Source organism: Dromiciops gliroides, chromosome 1 (assembly GCF_019393635.1).
Source record: "Dromiciops gliroides isolate mDroGli1 chromosome 1, mDroGli1.pri, whole genome shotgun sequence".
NCBI classification, from domain to species: Eukaryota; Metazoa; Chordata; class Mammalia; order Microbiotheria; family Microbiotheriidae; genus Dromiciops; species Dromiciops gliroides.
The window spans coordinates 612,440,687-612,463,958 of NC_057861.1; the positions used below are offsets into that span (position 1 = coordinate 612,440,687).

General features: G+C 36.2%; 2 protein-coding genes across 4 annotated transcripts in view; one reads left to right on the forward strand and one right to left on the reverse strand.

The window, feature by feature from the left end:
• The window catches only part of LOC122734846 (guanine nucleotide-binding protein subunit alpha-14), a 279,113-nt gene extending 276,798 nt beyond the window's left edge, over positions 1 to 2,315 (forward strand). Inside the window, exon 7 of the mRNA XM_043975957.1 lies at positions 1,470 to 2,315. Within this exon, the coding sequence (XP_043831892.1) occupies positions 1,470 to 1,660 (191 nt within the window). The 3' untranslated portion in view covers positions 1,661 to 2,315. The remainder of the gene's footprint in view (positions 1 to 1,469) is intronic.
• A 5,509-nt stretch (positions 2,316 to 7,824) lies between these two features.
• Positions 7,825 to 23,272, reverse strand: part of VPS13A (vacuolar protein sorting 13 homolog A) — a 244,393-nt gene continuing 228,945 nt past the window's right edge. The window contains exons 69-73 of one of the 3 annotated variants that reach the window (XR_006352770.1): positions 16,823 to 16,908; positions 14,327 to 14,450; positions 12,346 to 12,420; positions 9,139 to 9,291; positions 7,825 to 8,295 (exon numbers count right to left, since the gene is read on the reverse strand). Coding sequence is in view for 1 of the 3 variants with exons in the window: in XM_043963495.1 (XP_043819430.1) it covers positions 9,241 to 9,291; positions 12,346 to 12,420; positions 14,327 to 14,450; positions 16,823 to 16,908 (336 nt within the window). In the remaining 2 variants the exon portion in view is untranslated. Of the gene's footprint in view, positions 9,292 to 12,345; positions 12,421 to 14,326; positions 14,451 to 16,822; positions 16,909 to 23,272 lie in introns of those variants that run through there. The other 2 variants (XM_043963495.1, XR_006352771.1) reach the window with 2 other exon arrangements.

A 23,272-nucleotide genomic window follows, 5' to 3' on the forward strand; every position in this document is an offset into this window, starting at 1 on the left:
AATGTGGCCCAGATAATAATTGGATTCATATTGGTTAAACTACCATGCCCCTGGCCTGAAATATTTAAGGCCCTGAGAGAACACCACCCTAAACCCACCTAAAATCATTAGTCAATGATTCCTACCTGCACTGCCCCCCCCATCCCAGTGATTCTGGGCATGCCACTATCATCCTTCAAACCCCATTGTTTGTTCCCTTATTCTCCTCAACCCAAACCCTTCACTATGCAAAAGCTACCCACCCATTCCACATGCTTTCTGAAATGCTCCATAATCCACAAACTTAAATCTTTTTTTTTTTTCCATTCCATCCATCTTCTTGCTCTTACTGAGATCTGGCTCCCTCTTAATGACAATGAATCTTTGGCCTCTATTTCTAGCACCAGCTGACATTTCACTCATCTTTTCCATCTGGGTGAGGTAGAGGAGTTGCAGTAGGCCTTGTTCCCCATTACTTGTTCCCTAGGTTGAACCTCTCCACCATCATTTAGTAACTTCTCCTCCTTAGGAGTCTACTCAATCCATAGCTACCATCCAATCCAAACTCTAATAGCTGTTGTCCTTTGACCTTCATGACACTCCTCATTTTTCCTTGAGTTCAGTCTGGCTTACAGTCTTTCTTTCCTCCCCAGTTCCTGCACCATACTAGGGGCCTTCCACATGCATACTGGTACTCCCTCAGACAAACTATAAACATATAGTTCCTTAACTCATTTTTCATAACCTACTACTTACCCACTTCTCAACTCAGCCATGCAAAAAGATGGCCATACCCTTGATTTTGCCATCACCCATGTGTACCACTTCTACATTCAAGAACTCTGAAATTCCCTTTATCTTATCATAATCTATTGTTATTTCACCTCTGTGCTTTGAAACCCCAACCCTATTCTTCACCCACAGTGATTTCCAATCTCTCAACTTATTTCCTAGGGCATCGCCCCTGCATTTCCTATATTCACAAACCTTTTACATCTTGACTCTTTGGTGAAATAGGTAAACTCTACAGTCATTTTTTTCCCTTAAATTCCTTGGCTCCCTTGTCATATCACTCAGCCATGGCCCACTCCTATCACACATTGTCTTCACTCCTACATATATAGGATGAAGCTAGAAAACAATCATGAAACTATGCTGACTGGGGCCACTACAGATTTCTGTTGCTATTTCTCTTTACGGGGGATGGGGAGTGTATAGTTATTCTTATAAAATGTCTATGTTAACATGTATTGGTATTGGGGTTGTTATTTTAATTGAATTAGTAAATATTTTTAAAATTTATAAATTTTAATTTCTAACAAGTTAAATATTGATAGATATAATCCACATAAAAGTTCTTTAATGTCCTCAATAATTTTAACAGTGTTAAAGGGTCTTAAGGCCCAAAAGTTTGAGAACAATCGTTCTACAAGGATGGTCCAGTAAATGTCTCTGACTTTCCTAATATCTGTGATTATGCCTCTGACTAGGACCTAAACAGGATGTCAAAGCTGCCAGAGACTTCATCTTGAAGCTTTATCAAGACCAGAATCCAGACAAAGAGAAAGTTATCTATTCCCACTTCACATGTGCTACAGACACAGAAAACATCCGCTTTGTGTTTGCAGCAGTCAAAGACACTATTCTACAGTTAAATCTGAGGGAATTCAACCTTGTTTAAAGGCTGCACTCTCTACAATGAGAAAAGAAAGGGCTTTTGGCATCTCCTTGGTTTCTTCTGCAAATGCTTCTCAGATTCGCCTGTTTCTGCCTTACCCATTATTACACTGTGATTCACACAGGTGTCCAGCCTCCTCTGAGACACAAGTCTGAGCACCAAATCCACCATCTTTGCTTAATAACTGCTACAGGCTCAGAGGAATAAAGAAATGGATGATGGAGCCTAGAGGAAAGTATATAAACGTTTACTATTGCCTTTAAAAAAACTTTAAAATTTGATTTGTTTTAAGGTTTTTCAAATTCTGGCTGAGATTCTTTTTTTGTGCATGAATTTTGAATTTAGGGATATTTAAGACAAATATTTTATAGAAATCTGTAAAAAAAACACCTCACTCTAATCATATTGCATTCTCAATTGTTCCTTTTTCAGTGTGTTTAAAGATAACTATTTATAATCACATAACATCAAATGTTTAATCAAAGTTCCTTATACCATATAACCATGTTCTTTGGATTGTAGGGGAATGACTGGAGGCAGGCTTAGCATTTGGATATGAAGCTGCATATTAAAATGTACAGGATTTTTTCTTGACATATGGAAGCATTTTTTCTTTTGTAATACTTAAAGAGATTGTTTTAAAGCACTTGAATATAAAGTGAGGGAGCAAATCAAAAATTCAACTATATGCTTTAACACATTGGCTTCATTATAAATATAAGCTGATATCAAAATATATTGTTACCAAAGCTGACATCTGTTAAATGGGCCTTGGAAACATTTTTTTAAAAATCATATAAGATGTGTCTATATTAGTGACAAATGATATACCTGTAGTTAGGTGTTTATAGCATTGACTTATGAAATTAGCAACTGGTTAACCAAATCATGTGAATGTTAATATATATCTGCCAGGATTAATGTGAAAGACTAGAGATTTGATGCCAGACTGTTGAACTCTACATGATTTGTGCCTTCCTAAGAATGCTAAGAATATAACATCCCATATCCTTATACTGATTGTTTTGTTAGTTTTTATTACTTTATTTTTTTTCAGATATTCAGTATCTAATTTGGTGATTCTTATCTTCCAAAGAAAAAAAAGACAGTTCCTTCTAGCATAACTACCACTTTCCCAGTCAAGTCTGTGATAAGTTAGAGGTGTGGCAAAGGGGAGTGGTTCTTCTCAAATCTCAATAATAACCTATATACTTGGTTTTATGCTTAGCGGTGGCAAGACTTATCAAGATAAAAAAAAATCTCAGTAGGCCAGAATGATGGACAGAATATAAAAAGATAAAATTTTATATTCAAAAAATATAAAATTCTGTAATTGGGTTCAAGAAATCTCTACAGGTATAGAATGGGAGGGGCATGTCTAACAACAGGTTGAAGGAAAAAAAAAGTAATGTGTGGTTTTTTTCCCCAAATGTAACCTTAACATGAACATGGGGACATAGATGAGACAGACGGTAGGCAAAAGGCTATTGCAGTCTTAAGCTGTTCTAATAGAAACAAAATGTGTAGAACAAGGGATGGTACAGTCCTGCATTTTGGTGCACCGACAATCAGTTTGAAATATCACATTAGTAAAGAGACTACCAAAGTGTAATGTATCAAGAGAAAGGTACCCAAGATGGACCTGAAAACTATGCCACATGGAAATCATTTGAAGGGATTTGGACTGTTTTAACTTAAAGAAGTTTATAGGGGTATATATATGTCATCTCATATAGCTACCTTGTGAAAGAAGAATCAGACTTACCTGCAGAACTAGGACCAACTGGTGGAAATTTCAGAGAGGCAGATTTGGATTTGATGTGAGGGAAAAATAACAACTTCTTAACAATTCTAGCTATTCCAACATAGAATAGGCTTCTTTGAGGAAGGTAGCGGGTTCCCTTTCCTTGAGGTCTTTAAGCCAAGACTGGATAACCACTTGCATCAGGGATGATATAAAGGGGATTCCCATTCAGGTATTAGTCAGACTAAAGGATCTGGTTTTCTTCTGAGGCTGTAAGTACTCGAAACTGTGGCTCAAAACAGACTTGTGGCTCCCACTTTATTTGGCAGTACAAGCATATCTCACAGTCCTGAGCTTTGTCTATACTACTAAAATTGTCTAGATATTTGATTAATTAATTTAGTTGACTGTGGCACTGGCTGCTTTGAAAGATACATTGCACCTTATTGTAAAATATATCGACGTATATAAAAGAATCTGCATGCAAATCTGAAGGGGAAAAAAGGTTATTTAGGCAAGTACTTCCTTCCCAAATGGGTTCATGAAGAGTCAGACTTTAACTAAAAAATAACTGAACCTAGTGTAGCCCTATCTGAATTTAATTGTCCATTCTCCTAAAACAAAAAGAATATTTCAGAACTGCTGACTTCAAGGTTTAACACCCAGAAGAAGTTGTGATTTCTAGTGGGGCAGGGGAGAACCAAGTTGGGTGAGAGCAACCAGTCTCTACTTTTCAAGGTTGGTCAAGGTTGGATGCCATCTTTGCCAAAATACTCACTGAAATGTTTTAGATTCAGGTATTTGGTCTGTTGAACTTAATATTTTGGACTAGTTCTGTACAGATATTTAAAATATATAGGTATACATACATATACAAATTGTTAAAAATGAACCAGTAGGATTGAGGAAAGCATTATGCTGTTAGCTAGCTGGTTTGTTGACTAGTGGATGTGCAGTCTCTAGCATGTGTATTTGTGTTGTTTTTGAGATGTGACACTAAGAGCTAAACCACATACAAAAACCACCAGTTTCATTGATACTGACCATATTATGCATATTCATGTCTGTACTGTGTGAATCCATATATACAACTATTCTGTTGTTGTTTAGTCATTTTCAATCATGTCCAACTCCCTTAGAATTGTCATTTCTTATTTGCAATCAGTTATCTGTATGTTCATTTCCGCTTTTTTTACACCATAAACTTAAGAAAAATGTTGCATATATTTTTCTATGAACTTAATGCTCACTAAATTGACTAGATGCATGTTGACTCAAAAGACAAACTAATTATTTATTCTCTTCTTCACAGGGTTTAGGAGTTACCATTGTGAGATTAAAATTGGATATTAGAGGGGCAGCTAGGTGGCACAGTGGATAGAGCACCGGCCCTGGAGTCAGGAGTACCTGAGTTCAAATCCGGCCTCAGACACTTAACACTTACTAGCTGTGTGACCCTGGGCAAGTCACTTAACCCCAATTGCCTCACTAAAAAAAAAAAAAAAATTGGATATTAGATCATAAATCTACCCTACTTAACCTTTCCCTTAATTTATCTCCCAGACTAGTAAATGGAAGAAGCTTCTGGTTTTCTAGATAGAGCTTTTATTGTATGGTAGTCACAAGGTGATGTTGATTAGAAGGATAGGAAAGTAGAAATACAATACAAATCGTCTTAAGTCTAGGCTTAGTCTATATTCTGTATAAAACTCACCAAAAACCAAAGGCCACCTTTGGGGAGAGAGACCGAGGCAAGCGCGTGCTGTTAACCGAGAGCTGGGCCGAGTCAAACTCCAGTCCGCGTCTGTCTGTGCAGCGCAGCCAGGAGACCAGCGGAGCAGGAAAAAGGCCCCACTTCCGTTCTCTCCTTGCCTTTTAAGCTCGCACCCTGGAAGTCGAGTGCTCAGCAGGCAATCTGGTGTGCGTTGCAGACAGACTGGTGTGCGTAGCTCATCCTGTTGGTCTCCTCCCCAAAAGGGTGGTCCTAAAAAAAAACTGGCGTCTCTCCATTATCTAACCGACTGTTAAAACTTTTTACCACACCATATTTGTAAGCATATTAAGAGCTATTGATCAATTCAACAAGCATTTATTGTGTGCCTACCATATGCTAGGCATTGATAACATTATTGCCTTTCCCATATTTTTCAAAATAATCTGCCAACTTTTATCTATTACCATCTTCTTAGAAGAGAATGTTGAGTTCTAAAGAGTATGGAGCTACAAGTGGAGTGACTCTTAACAGTAACTATTATTGATTGCAAAATTGGAGGCCACACTGGAATTGTAGAACTTATCCTTCCTTTCCAGCTCCAGCCATATTTTTCTCTTTGCTTTTCATCACTATACACCTTGCTTTGCTGGAAGCTCCTGTCACCGTCAACACCCTGTCCCCATCGGGCTCACAGCTCCATTGCTCAGATGATCTCTTGGTAACATATCCAACTCTTTCCTCATCTTTTCAACCATTTTGTCTGGCCCACAAAGCTCTTGGCTACAGTACCACATACTAATGAACTAGAGATATTCCTCTAAATGGTAGAAAAATCTGAAGCCAGCATATATAATTGATTGAGAAGATTTCCCTGCCATTCTCTATTCACAATCTACTCTGTCAAGACATGTGAACACACCATCACTTTAAAAAACAAAACAAAACAACAATAACAAAAAACAGGAAAAAAAAACCCCACCAAAAGTAAGGTCTTATGAAGCACTGGCCATCCAGCTCTATTTTAAGCCAAAGAACCTTACTGTGAACATCTGTGTCTATATACTTAGCTATTTTATTGGGAGACACAAAACAAAGACTGGGGTATTATTAGCACTGCTATGACATGCCATATGTATAGACTCCTAAGTAAAGAACCTATGTAAGAGATGCAAAGGACAAAGGAACAGGACATCCTTTGGTGGTATACAGAGCTGGAATTTTCCAATCTCGCATTATGAGTTTTGTGCGACCTCTGCCTCAATATAATAAGGAAGTACAAAGTACACCAAGATTAGTTTTTTGTTGTTGTTGTTGTTGTTGTTTTTGCAGGGCAATGGGGGTTAAGTGACTTGCCCAGAGTCACACAGCTAGTAAGTGTTAAGTGTCTGAGGCCAGATTTGAACTTGGGTCCTCCTGAATCCAGGACTGGTGCTCTATCCACTGTACCACCTAGCTGCCCCAAGATTAGTTTTTAAAAGAAAAATGTTTAACATTTTAAAAATATGTATATTCCCTTAATTCATTTTATATGTATGCCTATACACAAAATTGTTGAAAAAGCTCATTATGAGAGGTCAGCAGCATTGTGTAGTGGAAAGAACATCTCATGACATGATGATAATGGCAGCTTTAGGACAGGCAACAATAGCAAAGACCAGCCTAAATTACAGAAGGGAAGAAACAATGTGAAGTTAATCATCATGTGAGTATGGAGTCCAAGGCACAGAAAACAAACTGGGAAATATAAACTGAGAAGCATGGACGTATAGGTCTCAAACTTCTCTGCATAATAGTTCCATGGAGAATTGCACAAGTACATCTAGGACAACAGCACACACTGGAACGTTGAGCCAAATATCATAACCGTAACTTTAAAAAATATTAAACTAAAAATACAATTAAATTGACATTACTAATGGCTTTATGTTTTGAGCTTCCTTTTTAGATGTAAACCTAGCCTTCCGTAAAGATTTTTCAATGGTGTTAAGTGAAATTCTGAGTTCCTATATCGTGGGAGAACAAAAATGAGGTATTCATACACATTATTAAACCAGAGGAGAAAACTGCCTGATTGGTCGGAAATCAGGAGGGTTGAGCACATGTGAGGACATAAACATAGTGTCTACACTTGCTAGCTATGACACTTTCTTTTGAGATTCATTTCAGAAGCCTTGCTAAGTACCAACGGTGCCCATTACTTAAGGTTTTAGATCTGCCCCCCTGCCTGCTTCCACTCCTCCCACCAAGACCCCAAATGTTTGTTTGGATTATACTTAATGCTAATGTGTTTTAAATGAATAAACTGTGAACTTGGATAAACAAGTTGAGATGAGAATTAGACAATCCAACTGGAAGGGTTAAAACAAGAAATTACCAAGCTCAGGGATATTAACCAAAGATCCCTTATGGCCCAAATTATCAATTAACCTTTTAAATCAAACATATTGATTACCTACCCAGTGTTGGCCAGGTTCTAATGTGAGGCTAAAATATCAACCACAGGGTAACAGGTCTCTTGCTCTGAGAAGATTAGAATCTCACAAATCACTGTTGCAGTTTGGAACCTCTCTGTAATACTACTTCAGTTTGGCAACTACATAAAAACCCCATGATATTCTGGAAGTGATCAATAACATATGTAATGAATTTTTGTGGGCACATCAAAGATTGCAGAGCTTGGACAGAAAAAAAAATACATTTATAGTTTGGCATGCTGTTTATTGTAGCTTTTACAACAAAGCAAGGGTTTGAACAAATCAGAGAATTTCAAAGCCATTAAATTATACACATTCCAAAATTTCGAAAACAGTTTGGAAAGAATCTTTTGGCAGCAATTACAACATGCATCAGATATTCCATACTATCCAATAACTAAATAGGAAATACAGTTATCACTTAATCATTCATCATTCTCTCCCCAAGGGGGGAAAAAAAAGATTTCTACATAGAGAATGGAAACCAAAAGAATCTTGCAGCCTTCTTTCCACTCAATGATTTTTGTTGGAATGAGCTTTACACCTGACTTAGAAAAAGTTCTTGAGTCTCTGGCATTCTCAGCTTGGTGCTGGGTTTCATTTTAGGTTACCATGATTTCCAATAAGACCTGTGGGTTCTTCTATACAATTCCTTGGCATGTGAGTTATTGCGCAGAATTTAAATTTGTGGTATGGTCCTGGGTCTCTGGAGGAAGTTGGGAAGAAACTACATTTGGAAGGCTTCAGAAAGATTTCTGTAAGGTCAAATTTCCACTAAAAGCATTAAATATGTAAATCAAATGCACAATATTGTCCATAGGGACTTGGCTTGAGGAGGTATTTCTTTATTTTTACTCTCTCAAAGAGATTTTCCTGAGCATGATAGCTATTTTTTCAACACCATATTGTCTGTCTTAAGGCAAGGCATCAGTGGATTTTTTTTTTTAATAATTTATAGCATAGTGTATAAAAAGGTAACTCCAAACACGTATACATATGAAGAATAATTTGAACCTATCGTTAATATAAAAATAAAGAAAATACTTCCAAAATATTTATCCATAAAAAGAATTTTGAAGATTATTCTGCTGACCTTTACCTTTCTGATTAGACAACCATTTAAAGTCTTGTGATACTACTGGAATGATATTTGATTAAATCAGTCTACCCACTGCTCACTCAGACCATTTGGAATATATGAGTGTATAAGAATGGTAAACTTCAGAATGACACCCCCCCCCAAAAAAAAAACACCACAACCCTGTAATTTAGCTCCGAGTGGAATTAACTTAGGGCAACTCCTTTATCACTGTGAGATACACTTCTGCAACAAGTACTAAAGTTCCCTCAGGAAAAAAAACACGTATTTTCTTTTTAAAATGTATTAAAAGAATTTTAACCGGATGCCTGCTTTAAGTTAAAAACCTAATCATCCCCCAAATGGGTGAAAAATTTTGATTACAAAGCTATTTTACCTGATTCCAACTGATTCCTCAGTGAAACTGGACTACAACCATTAAACACAGAGTGCTTGAATATAATTTTATACCTGACTCCCCAAATTAATTTTGATAATCAGGCACTGGAAGATAACAGCTCAAAGTTATATTTTCTTTCATCCATGCTGTCTTCAGCCAGCTCCTTCCATCAGTTACAATCTTGGGGAAATATCCCTTACTTCTTCCAGCTTTGTAAGGACCCACTGTAAGCAGCGAAATGAAGGAAGATAGGTTCTTATTTTGTAATAAAAAAATTAAAAAAAAAAACATTTTGATGAGTTTATAGGAAAACTGACTTTCAACTTTTCCTAGTTGTGATCTGAATTTAACAAGCATTTATTTATCTCCTACTTTAATAGACACGACAAAAACGAAATGGTTTCTGACTTCCAGGAATGATCAATAAATGCAAAATCTATACTGAGAATTGGGGGTGGGGAGGATAGGCATGGCCACCTCCTGTAGGAAGTGGCACTTCAGCTGAGCTTTGACAGGCAGAGGTCAGGAGGGATTATATTCCAAGCACTGGGGAAAACCTTGGGCAAAAGGTAGGGAAATGGAATGGTATATATAGAAAACCCAGAAAAGTAGGTTAGAGATGCATTGTGAAGAACTTGAAAGGTCAGGAATATCATCATGGCCTCTACATAGAAGCTAGATTTGAGAGGGATGAGATTAGAGTAAGGGAAACCAATTATATTAGATGAGTCATGGTGAGAGAGATGATGAGGAGCTGAACTATATTGGCCTTGTGAGTGTTTGGCATTCCTTCAAACTCAACTTCCCAGCACATTTTCGCAGGGCAATAAGGTCACACAGGGTCACAGAGCTAGTGTCAAGTGTCTGAATCCAGATTTGAACTAAGGCCTCCTGAAATGCAGGGCTGGTGCTTTATCTGCGCCACCTAGCTACCCCCTCCAACTCTCTTTATTCAGAGGGCCACTTAGCTGGTTTAAGTCTTCATCACTTCTTGGCCTCCTAATTGAATCCCCATGTTCAAGTCCACTTAATCCAGCTTCCACAGACATGCCAAAACAATCTTCTTAAAGTATAACTCTTACCATCTCAGTCCTCACTTTAAGAATCTTTAGGTTATAGGTTTCCAATTAACTCTAAGCTAAAATATATATGTCATGTCTCAGCTTGGCATTTTAAGCCCTTCACTATTTGACTCCAGGATACCTTTCAAGAATTATTTTACATTATTCTCCACACGTTTTATGGCTCAGCCAAACACCCTATGCAAAGATATGAAGATGGAATGTTAAATTCAGTGAATAAGAGGTAGGGTTGTCTTCCATGCCTGGAATGAACTCTATCAAATCACCTTCATTTCTTAGCTCCTTTCAAGGCTCGGCATATGTGCCATTTTCTATGGGATGATTTTCCTGATCCCCATGGATGTTAGAGTTCCCTGCCTTTTTAATTATCTTGTATTACTTAGCTGTTTGGTTGTTTTTATTGCCCAGTAAAACAGGTTATATGAAGATAAGAAGTATGTTTTAAAAATTTTATCTTAAACATTATAGTTACTTAATAAATGCTTATTGCTTTGAATTAAATATATAGCCAAAAACAAGAAATGAATAGCTTAGGGGAAAGGCATAGCCTTCATATATAATTCTGGGAATCAGTGAAGTCAAAGATGTGGATGAGATAAGCATAAGGAAGAAGAAGGGCATAAAGCAAGAAAAAAATGGGGAGAGAGGAGCTGGAGGCCATCCACCATGGAAAGAGCCTTGAGGAATGCTTATGATCTAGGAAGAAAGAGGAACAGTCAAAGAGACAAGAGAATCATGACATGATAGTACTAAGGTAGTCAGAGACTGCATAAAGGATGAGCTGGTCTGTAGAATTAATTACCAAAAGGTCAGTGTGGTCAAAAACCGAGAAAAGGTCAAAGGATTCCATCAGATTTCATTGGTAAATTGAAGAGAACACGTTCTTAGCATACCACGGGGTTAAGGAGTGATTTTTGAGACAGTCAGCCTGGAAGCGTTGTTACACTGACCCTGGCGTCAGAGGACAAGGATGAGACCCTCAGCATTCTGATGCTCTGGGGCAAGTCCCTTAAGCTCCCTCAGGCTTCTCTTTCTTTGGAGGCCCCTTTCAGTTTTAGGTCTGTGATCATAGTGGAAGAGCTGGAATTGGAGCTGTACTCTCAACTCCAATTTTGTCTACAATAAGAATAATTATAACGATACCAACAACAATAACGTGCACATAGACCTTTAAGGTTTGCCAAGTGCTTTCCATGTTATTTCACTGGATTCTCACAACGGCCTGCGAGCGGGTGCTTTTATTAACCCCATTGTACAGACAAGGGTGAGGGAGGTGAAGTGACTGTCCAGGGTCACAGAGGGAGTAAATGCCTGAGGCAGGATTCAATTTCACATCTTCCTGATTCCAAGTTAAACATTCTATGGCCTGTGCCCCCCAGCTATCCAGTTAAATATAGATCATAAACTGCAAATAAATGTATGTAGTTTGTGAAAAATTAGTATGTTTTATTTCATGAAGGTGTTTATGGTAACTTTTTGTACTGAGTGACTTAACAGGTATATTGCGTTCTCCCTTACAGACATGAATTCTAAATGTTCTTTAAAGTCCAACACTGTACCAAACTAGTCTAACCTAACTAAAAGCAAGATCCATAACTGATCACTAAAAGGAATAATATTCCAGTTAGCAAAACTCTAATGGGCCCAAACATAAGAACGATCCATACAGATGTACTTTAACTTTCTCATCATTTTTGAAGAAAAGAAAAGTGAAAAATGTGACACTGACTCCATGACGTGTTCCCGGCAGCTAAGTCCTGCTTCTGACACATGCTACTTTATGACAATGGGCAGTCTCCAGGCAACTCTCTAGGGCTATAATTTACAGACAAGTTGCCAATCTGGATTAAAGGAGAAAATTTCTACACCATAAATTCCCATGCTGATGAAGGCAGACATTGAAACTAAATTTAAAAAGAAAGAAAAAAAAAACAATTTTCTTTTTTTTTTGCCCGGGGGGGGGGGGAGAGGCACCATTGAGGGTTAAGTGACTTGCCCAGGGTCACACAGCTAGTAAGTGTCAAGTGTCTGAGGCCGGATTTGAACTCAGGTCCTCCTGAATCCAGGGCTGGTGCTTTATCCACTGCACCACGTAGCTGTCCCCCAAAAACAATTTTCTTAACTGTCAGTATCCCATTGTGTAGGTTGAGAGTTAGAAGCTCATATCAGTTTTAATAAAGAGGTGATTAGATTTACCTGGGCATCTTCTGCAGTCTTAAAATTAACTATTTTCCCAAACTCTTTGGCATGGAATACAGACTTTACGCGTTCCTACAGACCAAATAAAGAAATGAATAGATTAAAAAGAGAATAAACAAACTTCACGGGGAAAAATAGCACAAGAAAAACATGTTCACTGCTCTGTACTTCATATTAGAAATGATACATTTTGAAGAGCATTATAAGAAAAATAGGATGGAGAATCAAGCACATGCATACCAATGAAAAAGCATGATGACAAACTCAGTTCTACAATTCCTTAACCTAAAAAAGGTCCATTTTCATTGGTAAAACAACAAAGTGGGGGGAGGAAGAAACAGAGTAAAGAAAAGATTAGCAACAGTATTTTTCTTTTTTTCCCCCCAAACAATTTCTTAAGAGTTCTTCTAGAAATCATAGATGAAATCAGTACATCTCAAATCTATCTACATGACTCATTAGTTAAAAGTTAACTATGAAAGAACTGGCCCATGTGTTCAGCCCTTTGAGAAAAACAAGATCATTCATAGAGGTTGCATATAGTGTCTCTCTCCTTTATAGACCCTTTTTACTTTGTACCTATGGGAATCTATATTATTATGGAAATTCTGCCTACAGGAGCCTAATTCTTTACCCTAATGATGTGAGAACAAAGATCTGGGCTTACCAAGGATCAGTGATGGCATCCTGACACTGGTAACTGGTTGGAACTAATGAACCTATGGAAGTCATATGTAGTTTTTGCTAAATTAAAAATTTTTGCAAAATCTTTAGGAAGTTGATTTTAAGTTACTAGTTCTAGTAAGCAAATACGAAAACATTCAGATTTTAAAAGAAATCCATCTGGATTTAAAAACTAGGGCAAAGACCTAAAATAAACTTTGCATCTTTATTTTGTTTGTGCTCTTATAGCATTCCATATATCCTTTAGCACAATTCTTTGTCCAGAATAGATAAGTCACTGATAGACCTGAATGACAAAAAGCCAATTTTATTTTCCAATGAATCTGTCCACTAACAAATACTCACTAAAGACCGACCATAAACTACATTGTGCTAGCGGTATGGAAAATTCTAAGTACTTGCCAGCAAATGCTTATGATCTAATTGGAAAGACTAAACAATCACGAAGAAGAAAAAAGAGGTTGTTTTAGAGACAATGGTCTTTTCTTCTGACCATTTTTGAGGGTTTTAAGAAAAACATATTGTGAGGGAAATTTGAGAATGTTAAAATCTATAGCTATTTAAAGTCTCAGTTTAGTGCTACAGATGGTAACCCAACGGTATGATAGATAGGAATAGGTACTGGACCTGTGATTTCATTGATTAAAATAAGGAATTCTTAATTTAAGAAAGTACTCTCTCCAAATATAGTTCAGCATTTTCTCTAAAGATGAGAAGTTAAGTGACTTGCCTGGCATCACATAGCAAAGGTGTGTCAGAGGGAAAACTTGAACTCCATGTCTTTCTGGCTCTGAGGCCATTTCTTTCTTTCTTTCTCTCTCTCTCTCACACACACACACACACACACACACACACACGTGCAGGCACGCGCTTTAGAACAGGTATAACAGAATAGAAAGGCAAAGGAAGAGCCCACTGGCTGCAACCTGAAAGGCATTATTCTGCATACAGTACCACAGAAAGTAGCATCTGTTAAAACTCACCTATTTTCTATTTGACAAAAGCATGTGGCCATACACTAATCAGAAACTTAGGGGCAGCTAGGTGGCACAGTGGATAAAGCGCCAGCCTTGGATTCAGGAGAACCCGAGTTCAAATCTGGCCTCAGATGCTTGACACTAACTAGCTGTGTGACCCTGGGCAAGTCACTTAACCCTCATTGCCCCGCAAAAAAAAGAAAAGCAAAAGCAAAAGCAAAAGAAAGAAACTTATAAATACTAAACCAGAACAATGTAAACATCTTGAGAAATAAAGCCATCTTAACATTTTGTCTTCATATTTTTATTCAATATACCTTAGCCTCAATCCGTAATCTTCTTCCATGAATGATAAATGGCTCTTTGGTAAATTCATCAAAATTGTATTGCCACTCACAGGTCAGCTGCCCAAATGTTCCTTTTGTCACAAACAACACACCACTACCAAAAACAAAGAGAGTAATAAAAATTAAGGTAATAATAGTTAATATTTATATGATAGTTTAAGCCTTGCAAAGAGCTTTTCAAATATCTCATTTTATCCTGAAAAGAACACTGGAATTGTTTGGAGGTGCTTCATAAATAGGGCAATTTTTTTTGGTGAAGCCAATTGTTATTCTGTCTCTTTGGGGACTTTATTTGTAATCAGGGCGTTGGACTTACTATATTTGTCACAAATATTCTAGGTAGCACTTATTATAGACCCTTTTGTGAGAGAGATTTTCCCACTAAACTGAGCAGTGTAGCACAGAATTAAAAAAAACAATTCTAATCTGACTTCTGACATGCCATTTTTACAATTTCATATTCCTTAAACAGTGAAACTAAAGGGGCTTTGATAAGGGTCAATTAAAGACCTTGTAAGGTCTTTTTAAAAAAAGTCTTACTTTGAATTAAACATTTATATAACCTCATATCAGAATTTCTCTCCATCTTTCAAGATGAAAATCAAGAAAAATGCTTTCCCTGCAAAATAACTTTTCCCTTACCCCAAACGCCAGAAATAATTTTTTTCTATGTTAAAACAACAATTGTTATTGCCTGCAGAGAGTTCACTAACTGCAATGTGCTTTGTTTTTGCCAGAGCAATGGACTAAAATTAAAGACGCAGCTGGTTCCTTGTAATTGGCCAGGGTGGAGGAATGAAAGAGCTACTACTTGGCATGCATTTCCCTATCCTCCATTACTTCTCTCTGATCCTTCTCCTTCCTCTCCCTGAGATGGAAAGGGGAGGAATTAAAAATCATTATTAGTTTCCCAATAAGCCTTCAATAACATGGAAAAGGCATTCAATAACTTAACTCATATGCATATATAGAAATATATGTATGCATATACACATATGTATAAAGATGTCTGCATATACATTTCTATATATGTATAAATTTGTTAAATATGTAAACATAAAATATATAGACATATATAAATACACGTCCATATATGTATACACACATGTATACATACAGATATCCCAGTATACTTTCTCACAAAACTCTGTTGGTAGATAATGTATCATCTCCATTTTACAGATGAGGAAACTGAGGCTCAGAGTTTAAATGATTTGTCTATGGTCATGGAGCTAGAAAGTCAGACATAGGACTCAAACTTCTGTCTATTGATTCCAAGGTTCAGTACTCTTTCCACTAGACACTTAAATAGGGATGTAGCCGGTATTTAGCTCTTCTCTTGAACCAAAGATGTGGTTGTTGTCTTGTCTGTCCTTTGTTTTTGAAAAGGATCAAGAACATCATGGAGTGATGTCTTGACTCACTAATGAACTGGATTTAATGGGGGAAGAGTTGCATAAAATCATAAGCATCACTATTGCTTCTAGACTCATCAAGGTCCAGAGACAAGACCAAAAAAGTCAAGATGATGAGATGGCTCAGGCTGCAGTGGATGACCTTGTCTTTGATATCTGACTAATGTCTAAGCATCCCACGGGGCCTGTTCTGCCACCTTCATAGGCATTGGAACAAACTGTTCTCATCTTCCTTTTCTGCTTAGGAAATTTTGTACATGCTTGGGGTAGACACCCCTCTAACTCACTGCTGGATTTGGGGCCTGCTGGTTGTCCTTAACCTGGTTTAGCTCATCTGCCAAGAAAGTTTACTGGTGAATGGCCACTGAACATGCTACAGCTTCTTGGAGCCACAGATGAAAATCTAGTGGCAGGTGGATACCAAAGGTAGATGAGCTGTCCTGAAAAGGGCTCAGAAAATCCTCACACCAGAGGTACTAGTCCTCCTTGAACACCCCATAAACCCCAGTACTTAGGTGGTACAGTGCATAGAGTGTTGGATCTGGATTCAGAAAGTAGAGTTCAAATCCATTCTGAGACCTCAGTCTGTCTTCTGGGTCTATGAATTAATGCTAAGGTTTTATAACTACTCAATTAGGCATATGCCTGCTGGTTTATAGTGTAAAAATACTTTCATTTGTGCATTTTCCAGCATTGGAAGAGAAGAGAGGGAAACCACACATAGTAACTTAACAGTAATGCATTTATCTCTTTCTTAAAATAAAAATAGTAATGCGTCTACCTCTTTGTTAAAGGAAATCCAAATCTTATGCACATATATCATCTGTATTTGCTTATACAACTAGATTTGAATTTGAACTATCTTTATGTGTTTAAAATTGCAATACCTATGAGCATAACTGAACCTGAGTGGCATCATGTATTTGCATATCTGTATGAATACATGACTATATATAAGCAAAGGTTTGGATAATTGACTCTACTCGTTAATAGCTCTTTGTAAGCCTGTTACTAAATTAGACAGCCAAATATTAACACTAGTGAAAATTACCTTGTGGTTATCATCAAGAAATCTGTTTTATTGACCATAACATGTGTAATATACTTGTTTTTGGCAAATCTTCCATTTTCTATCACCTAAAAATATAAAAGAGAAAAAAGGTTGATGCTATTCCTGTTCTAATGTTACTTACATCTTACCCTCTTCTAAAAATTATGAGGGGGAAAATTCATTATCACACTTCTACAGTAACAATACACATATCCTAAATGAAATATCATGGGCAAGTTAAATTAATATTCATTTAAATGTTCACCTTTCTCAAAGCACCTACTTGCAAAAATTTGCTAAAGATAATTCAATTTTAGCTAAGTAAAGATGTTTAACAAATTCGGGTTTTTAGGGAAATCTACTAAAATAAAACCTGTGAACCAGTAACATAACTACATGCGTTAGAGTTTAGATCAGACAAAAAATGTTATTGCTTAATAATGTTCATTTTTACCTTGCAGAACAAAATTAATATTTAATTCAGTCCACATGACAACACATACCAAAGTACATAAAACACCATAATTTATTATGGTCCTTTGCTAGTTCCCTGTAATTGACCCTTCTTCTGCCTTTTAAATCACACTCATTCCTATATCAATTTCATCTGCTCTTTGCCCATGAGAAGTACAGAAATGACAACTATTAATGATATTGTTTCTTCACTGCTCATTCTGAACCAGCCATTATTTTCCTCCAGGTGTGAAGCTGTTTGCCAGGGTTATTATTAGGATCTGAAATACTCATGCTTTAGCAACTTTATCCTTTTCCTTTCTTATTATAATAGACGTACTTTTAGACTAGAATTCTGTGAAGCAAAAAAAAAATATATATATATATATATGTATGTATATATAATCTAGATAAAATGCTACCAACTTTAAAGATTTAGGAAGATAGCAAGGATGTTAATGGTTTGGAAAACAGGGCTAATGAGGAAATATTTAAAGGAACTGGAATTATTTCACTCTGAGCAAAGAACATACAAGAATGATTTTATAATAAATATCAAATTTCTGCAAGACAGCACAAAGGTGGATGACTCTTCTGTATGGAGACTCCACAGGTGGCTCTTTTTCACCTGAGATGTAAGAATAATGGAAAAAGAAAAGTATGAGGGAAAGGGGCAAGTTAAATGAAAGAATTTACTAATAACAAGGTTATAAAACACTGGAGTGGCTTATCCAGGAAAAAATGTGAACGCCTCTAGGTCTTAAAAATATATAATCTATTTTTATTTGTTGAATATAACTTGGGTATAGACCTAATTCATTAAATGAAGAAAGTGGTTTAAATACCTTCCCATTTCTAAAAATCCAGATTATACACCATGTTAAAAGATTATGTCTTTAAATTACAATCTCTGGTTCAATCCCCAATATGTCTATGATCTCATCTTGCTTTCAATGCCACCTCACATTAAACCCAAGCATGGCAGCTGGACCTAAATGTTAATTGAATCAGATTACACTACAGCCACAAAGGAAAAGAACGAACAGCTTTTCCTCCCCATTTTCAGTTTCTTAGGACTAAGTCAAATCAAATCCAGAGGATGATAGTGGGAAGAAATTAAGCTAATTTCAAAAATCACACTAATTTCTAGGTTTAAAAAATGTCAAAATTATCCAGGAAGAAACATGTGGAGTGTCTTCTAAACCCAAACTTATAAAGCACTTAGAACAGATGAGTAGATGCCAAAACAGACGATATAGTACAATTTGATACAAGTAGTAATCTTTTGTTAATGAGGTTTTTGAGAATCATTCTAAGAAAATTCCTTATAGAACAATAATCAACCTAAATCATGAATTAATTGAAAAAACATGGCCAGAATTGAAATGGAAAAGTAGCTTTCAAACCAAATGCACATGAAGCAGAACACAGAATTCACAACTGTATCACATTAACAGCTTCTGTTCCATGTTATTACTCCTTCCCTTTTTCTCTCATCTTCAGCCTCCAAATATCCCTCCCTCAATCCATCATTATGTCTTTCCCATTAAGGAATGCTTCCATTCATACTGTTACAGCTTAGGTGTTTTATTTCCCCTGCCCATTTATTTATTTTTATTTGTCAAAAAACTTAACATGTATGAGAACACACAGGTTAGTCATAGATTTTTATACCTGGAAGGGATCATTTTGATTTTACAGAAGAGATCCAAATAAGTACTTCTAAAATTTGCTTCTCACAATAGTCCTGTGACATAGGTAGACACTTATTCCCCCCTTTACAGATGTAGAAACTGAGACATAGCAAAGTTAAATGGTTCTATAGAAATTTGTTGAGTTGAATTGAGTGGACTGCCAACGTCACACAGTCAGGATGAGAGCCCAGGATTCCTGACTCTTTAACCAGTGTTTTACTCCCAACCCAAATCTGTGCTATGGCCCCCTCGGATGAAATCCATTCCCTGGGCCTCTAATAACACTGGCACTAGGTGGCTGTTGATGTGAAGTCTAAGATGCTTATAATCCCAAACCACTTATTTATTTTTTTTTTTTCCCAAGCTTAGCTCAGTCCATTTCCTAGTTATCAGACTACAACTATTTTAGATTATCAGTATCCCATTGCCATTTGCTTGATGGGGTCACACTGTTTTCTGGTTCCTAAAGTGCTGTGTGGCATAAAGTGAATTAAGCAACATGTTTAAAATTTGAGATATATCTGAAAATAACTGATAACAGTTTGAGCTATTATAAAACCAGGGCTGGAAATCACTACCCTAAGTCATCAGGCAGTAACTAAGGAAAAAAAGTAGATAGAAATATTATCAGCACAAAATATTTTGATCCAAACCATCAGATATCGCCTTAGTAGCTTCATTTATATATTGCAGCACAGTTGGGGAAATTTTCTTTGCTTTATTCATTATGAGAAAACATTACCCTCCAACAAACCTTTGGGAAATGTTTAAAAGATATGAACAATGTCATATATAAAACATTGTACTCATCACATGTGTTGGAATATGTAGTCAACTTAATAATAAAGTCTTGGTCATTGACATTAGGATACTCTTTGCATTTAGAAAGATAAGCACATAAAAAATAGTTCATTTAATGTAAACAAATCAACCAAATCATTACCTAAACATGGAAACAGACAGAAAGGAGTGAAGGAAATGAGAGGACTGCCTTAAAACTAATCTTGGTTATTATTCAGACTTCATATATATAGTGAAATATTCCCCTTAGAAATAATGATTAAGAGAATTTAAAAAACCCATTTTCTGATTAACTCCAATAATTCAAATGCTAGAGAAAAGAGTCATATGACAGATTACGGAAAGATCTAACCTGAAATTATGATGATACAGCTAAGAGGTAATATTTCAGGTCTCAAACAATAAAAAGCTACTAATCATTTATGGGAAAGTATTTAAGAATTATTGTGCCCATTTTAGAATATATAATAAGCCCTCATTTGAGTTAAAATGGGATTTGACATGATACCAACCTGGGAGTGTAAGTGGGAAATAACGGGAATATTCTATTTCATCTAACTACAATATAAGTAATAAGGAGCTAAAAGGAGATGACAGTCACAAAAAGAAACCACCGGATTATGAAATAATATCAAACTACAACAGATATGCAAGCACAGGTTAAACCCACCATCTTGAATAGGCACAAAAAGAAGTTTAATAGCAAATAACCACTTATGCTTACTTTGTGAAACAACAAATCCCAGGGAAGGATAAAGTTGCAATTCAAAATTCTCCATTTAGTCTAAGTGACTTCACTGAGTGGCAGAAAACACCCACAATGATTTTTTTTTAAACACCAATGACCTTTTCCTCAGTCATTTAAGAAACAAGTGTATCCAGTATCAACAACATTGTGTGTTGATCAACTGTGATGGACTTGATTCTTCTCAGCAATGCAATGGTCCAGGGTAATTCCGGGGGACTCATGCTCTCCAAAATCCAGGGGAAAAAAAGAGCTGTTGAATCTGGATGCACATCAAACCATACTATTTCTATAGTTCTTGTTGTTGTTTTTCTTTTTTGAGGTTTTCCCTTTTTGCTCTGATTCTTCTCTTATTACATGACTAATGCAGAAATATGTTTAATGTGATTGTACATATATAACCTATATCAGATTACTTGCTGTCTTGGCGATGGGGGGAAGAAAATTTGAAACAAGAAATCTTATAAAAACAAATATTGAAAACTATCTCTACGTGTAACTGGAAAATAATAAAATATTTATATGGGAAAAAAAAGAAACAAGTGTATGAAAATTAGGCCAGAAAAGTCTTTTCTTCAGCAAATGACTTCTTCTTCTTTTTGTTTGTGGGGCAATGAGGGTTAAGTGACTTGCCCAGAGTCACACAGCTAGTAAGTATCAAGTGTCTGAAGCCAAATTTGAACTCAAGTCCTCCTGAATCCAGGGCCGGTGTTTTATCTGCTGTCCCAATTCTTACTTATTGAATAAATGTGTGTTATATACACAGATACATCTATATTTATATAATGTATACATATGCAATGTTACTAATGTACTAGCACATACAAGTTGAAGTTCTATTATTAAACTCTGCCATGCCATTTTCCTTATATAATCAATTCTACCAAATGGATCTAGCAAAAATCCAGGAAAAAAGTTGTTCCCATTTTGTTCCTTAGTCAAACAACTTTGAACTTTATCAAAACAAAAGAAGCCATTTTATCTAGAAAGGTAAAATTTTCTGAGAAACTATGCAATATTCAAAGCTTTAGTTCATAAATTTGGTCTCTATACTTAGAGAGCTCAGACTAAAATCAATGGAAATCTTAAGAGTTAAGTCACTTCTCTATAGTATACTTTTGACTGACAAACTCTCAAATTTTATAAGAATGGAATTATCAAGAGTAATCAGGTCTGCAATTTCTTATAGATTTATGAACCAAAGTCGACCTTCCAAGTTGTCCTAAGAAAAGAAGTTTAAATGAAAAGTACAGTGTCTTCTAATTTAGCAATAATATTTAAATTTCCTTTTAAAAAAATCAATAAGGAAGCCTTTAGGACATAGTTTCAGACTTTTAGCAGCAAGTTTATAGCACCCACAATAACAGTTACTAATAATAATAATTGCTAACATTTATGTACTGCTTTAAGATTGACAGAGCACTTTACACATTTCATTTGAACCCTACAACAACCCTGGAGAGAAGGTACTATTCCTATTCCCATTTTTTATATTGGTAAACTTAGGCAGACAGTATTAAATGCTGTGGACAGGGTCACACAATTACTAAATGTCTGAGGTCTTCCTGAGCACTGGGTCCAGTGCTCTCTCCATGGCTCCTAGCTGCCTCTTTACAAAAGGTTTTCTGAATTTATTTCTATAGTATTCATCTGCTGAGGATCTGTATGTCAGCAGGGATTAGGGGAATAAAAGGAAGAGTTACAACACCAGTATAAAAGTTAGTTGGTGTTCAATAATTTTCAGTCATGGAGTTGACTCCCCATGACCCCATTTGGAGTTTTCAAAAATACAGAAGTGGTTTGCCATTTCCTTCTCCAGCTCATTTTACGGACAAGGAATGCAGGCAAACAGGGTTAAGTGACTTGCTCAGGGTGACATAGCTACAAAGTGTCTGAGTCCACATTTGAACTCAAATCTGTATCCAGGACCAGCACATTATGCACTGCACCTCCTAGGTGCTTAAAAATTAGCTTCAGGAAGTCAAATGCTGGATGTCATAGTAGAATTGAGATCTGCCCTGAAATAAAACTTACTTAAAAAAGTTTTTATGTTGGTTGGAAGTGTTATAAGAATCTTTCTTATTAGGTAGGATGTCAGTTTGAAACAAAGATGGATTTAGTCTTTAAGAAACTCAAGTTAGGGGGCAGCTAGGTGGCACAGTGGATAGAGCACAGGTCCTGGCTTCAGGAGGACCTGAGTTCAAATCTGGTCTCAGACACTTGACACTTACTAGCTGTGTGACCCTGGGCAAGTCACTTAACCCCTATTGCCTCTCCAAAAAAAAAAAAAAAAAAGAAACTCAAGTTAAAATAATTATATACTTTTTTATTTACTTAAAAAACCTTTTTCTTATACTGTTTTCTACCTATATCAGATACACTGGTAAAAATTCCATGAATGCAATATATAAATCTTTCAAATAAGTTTAATAATCCTAAGACTCATTCAACTGATTTAAGCTGCAAGGTTTGGCCAAAATAACTATTTCATATATTTAAAAAGTCAGTTCTTCCTAAATTCTGATATAAAGAGAAGATCTGAAACTTCAGTAAAGAAAAATTAAACCTTCAGAGGCATATTTTGTTAATGCCAACTTTAGTCAAGAAATACCCGCATTATAACGCCTTAAGATTCCAAGTAGAACAAACTCTCTGATTCAAGTTCAGCATAAAGTTGAGGGGCTTATCACCAAACTCAATGTTTTGGAATTCCAAAAAATATCCCACAGTGGCCCTACTTGCTTCCAAAAAGTTGAA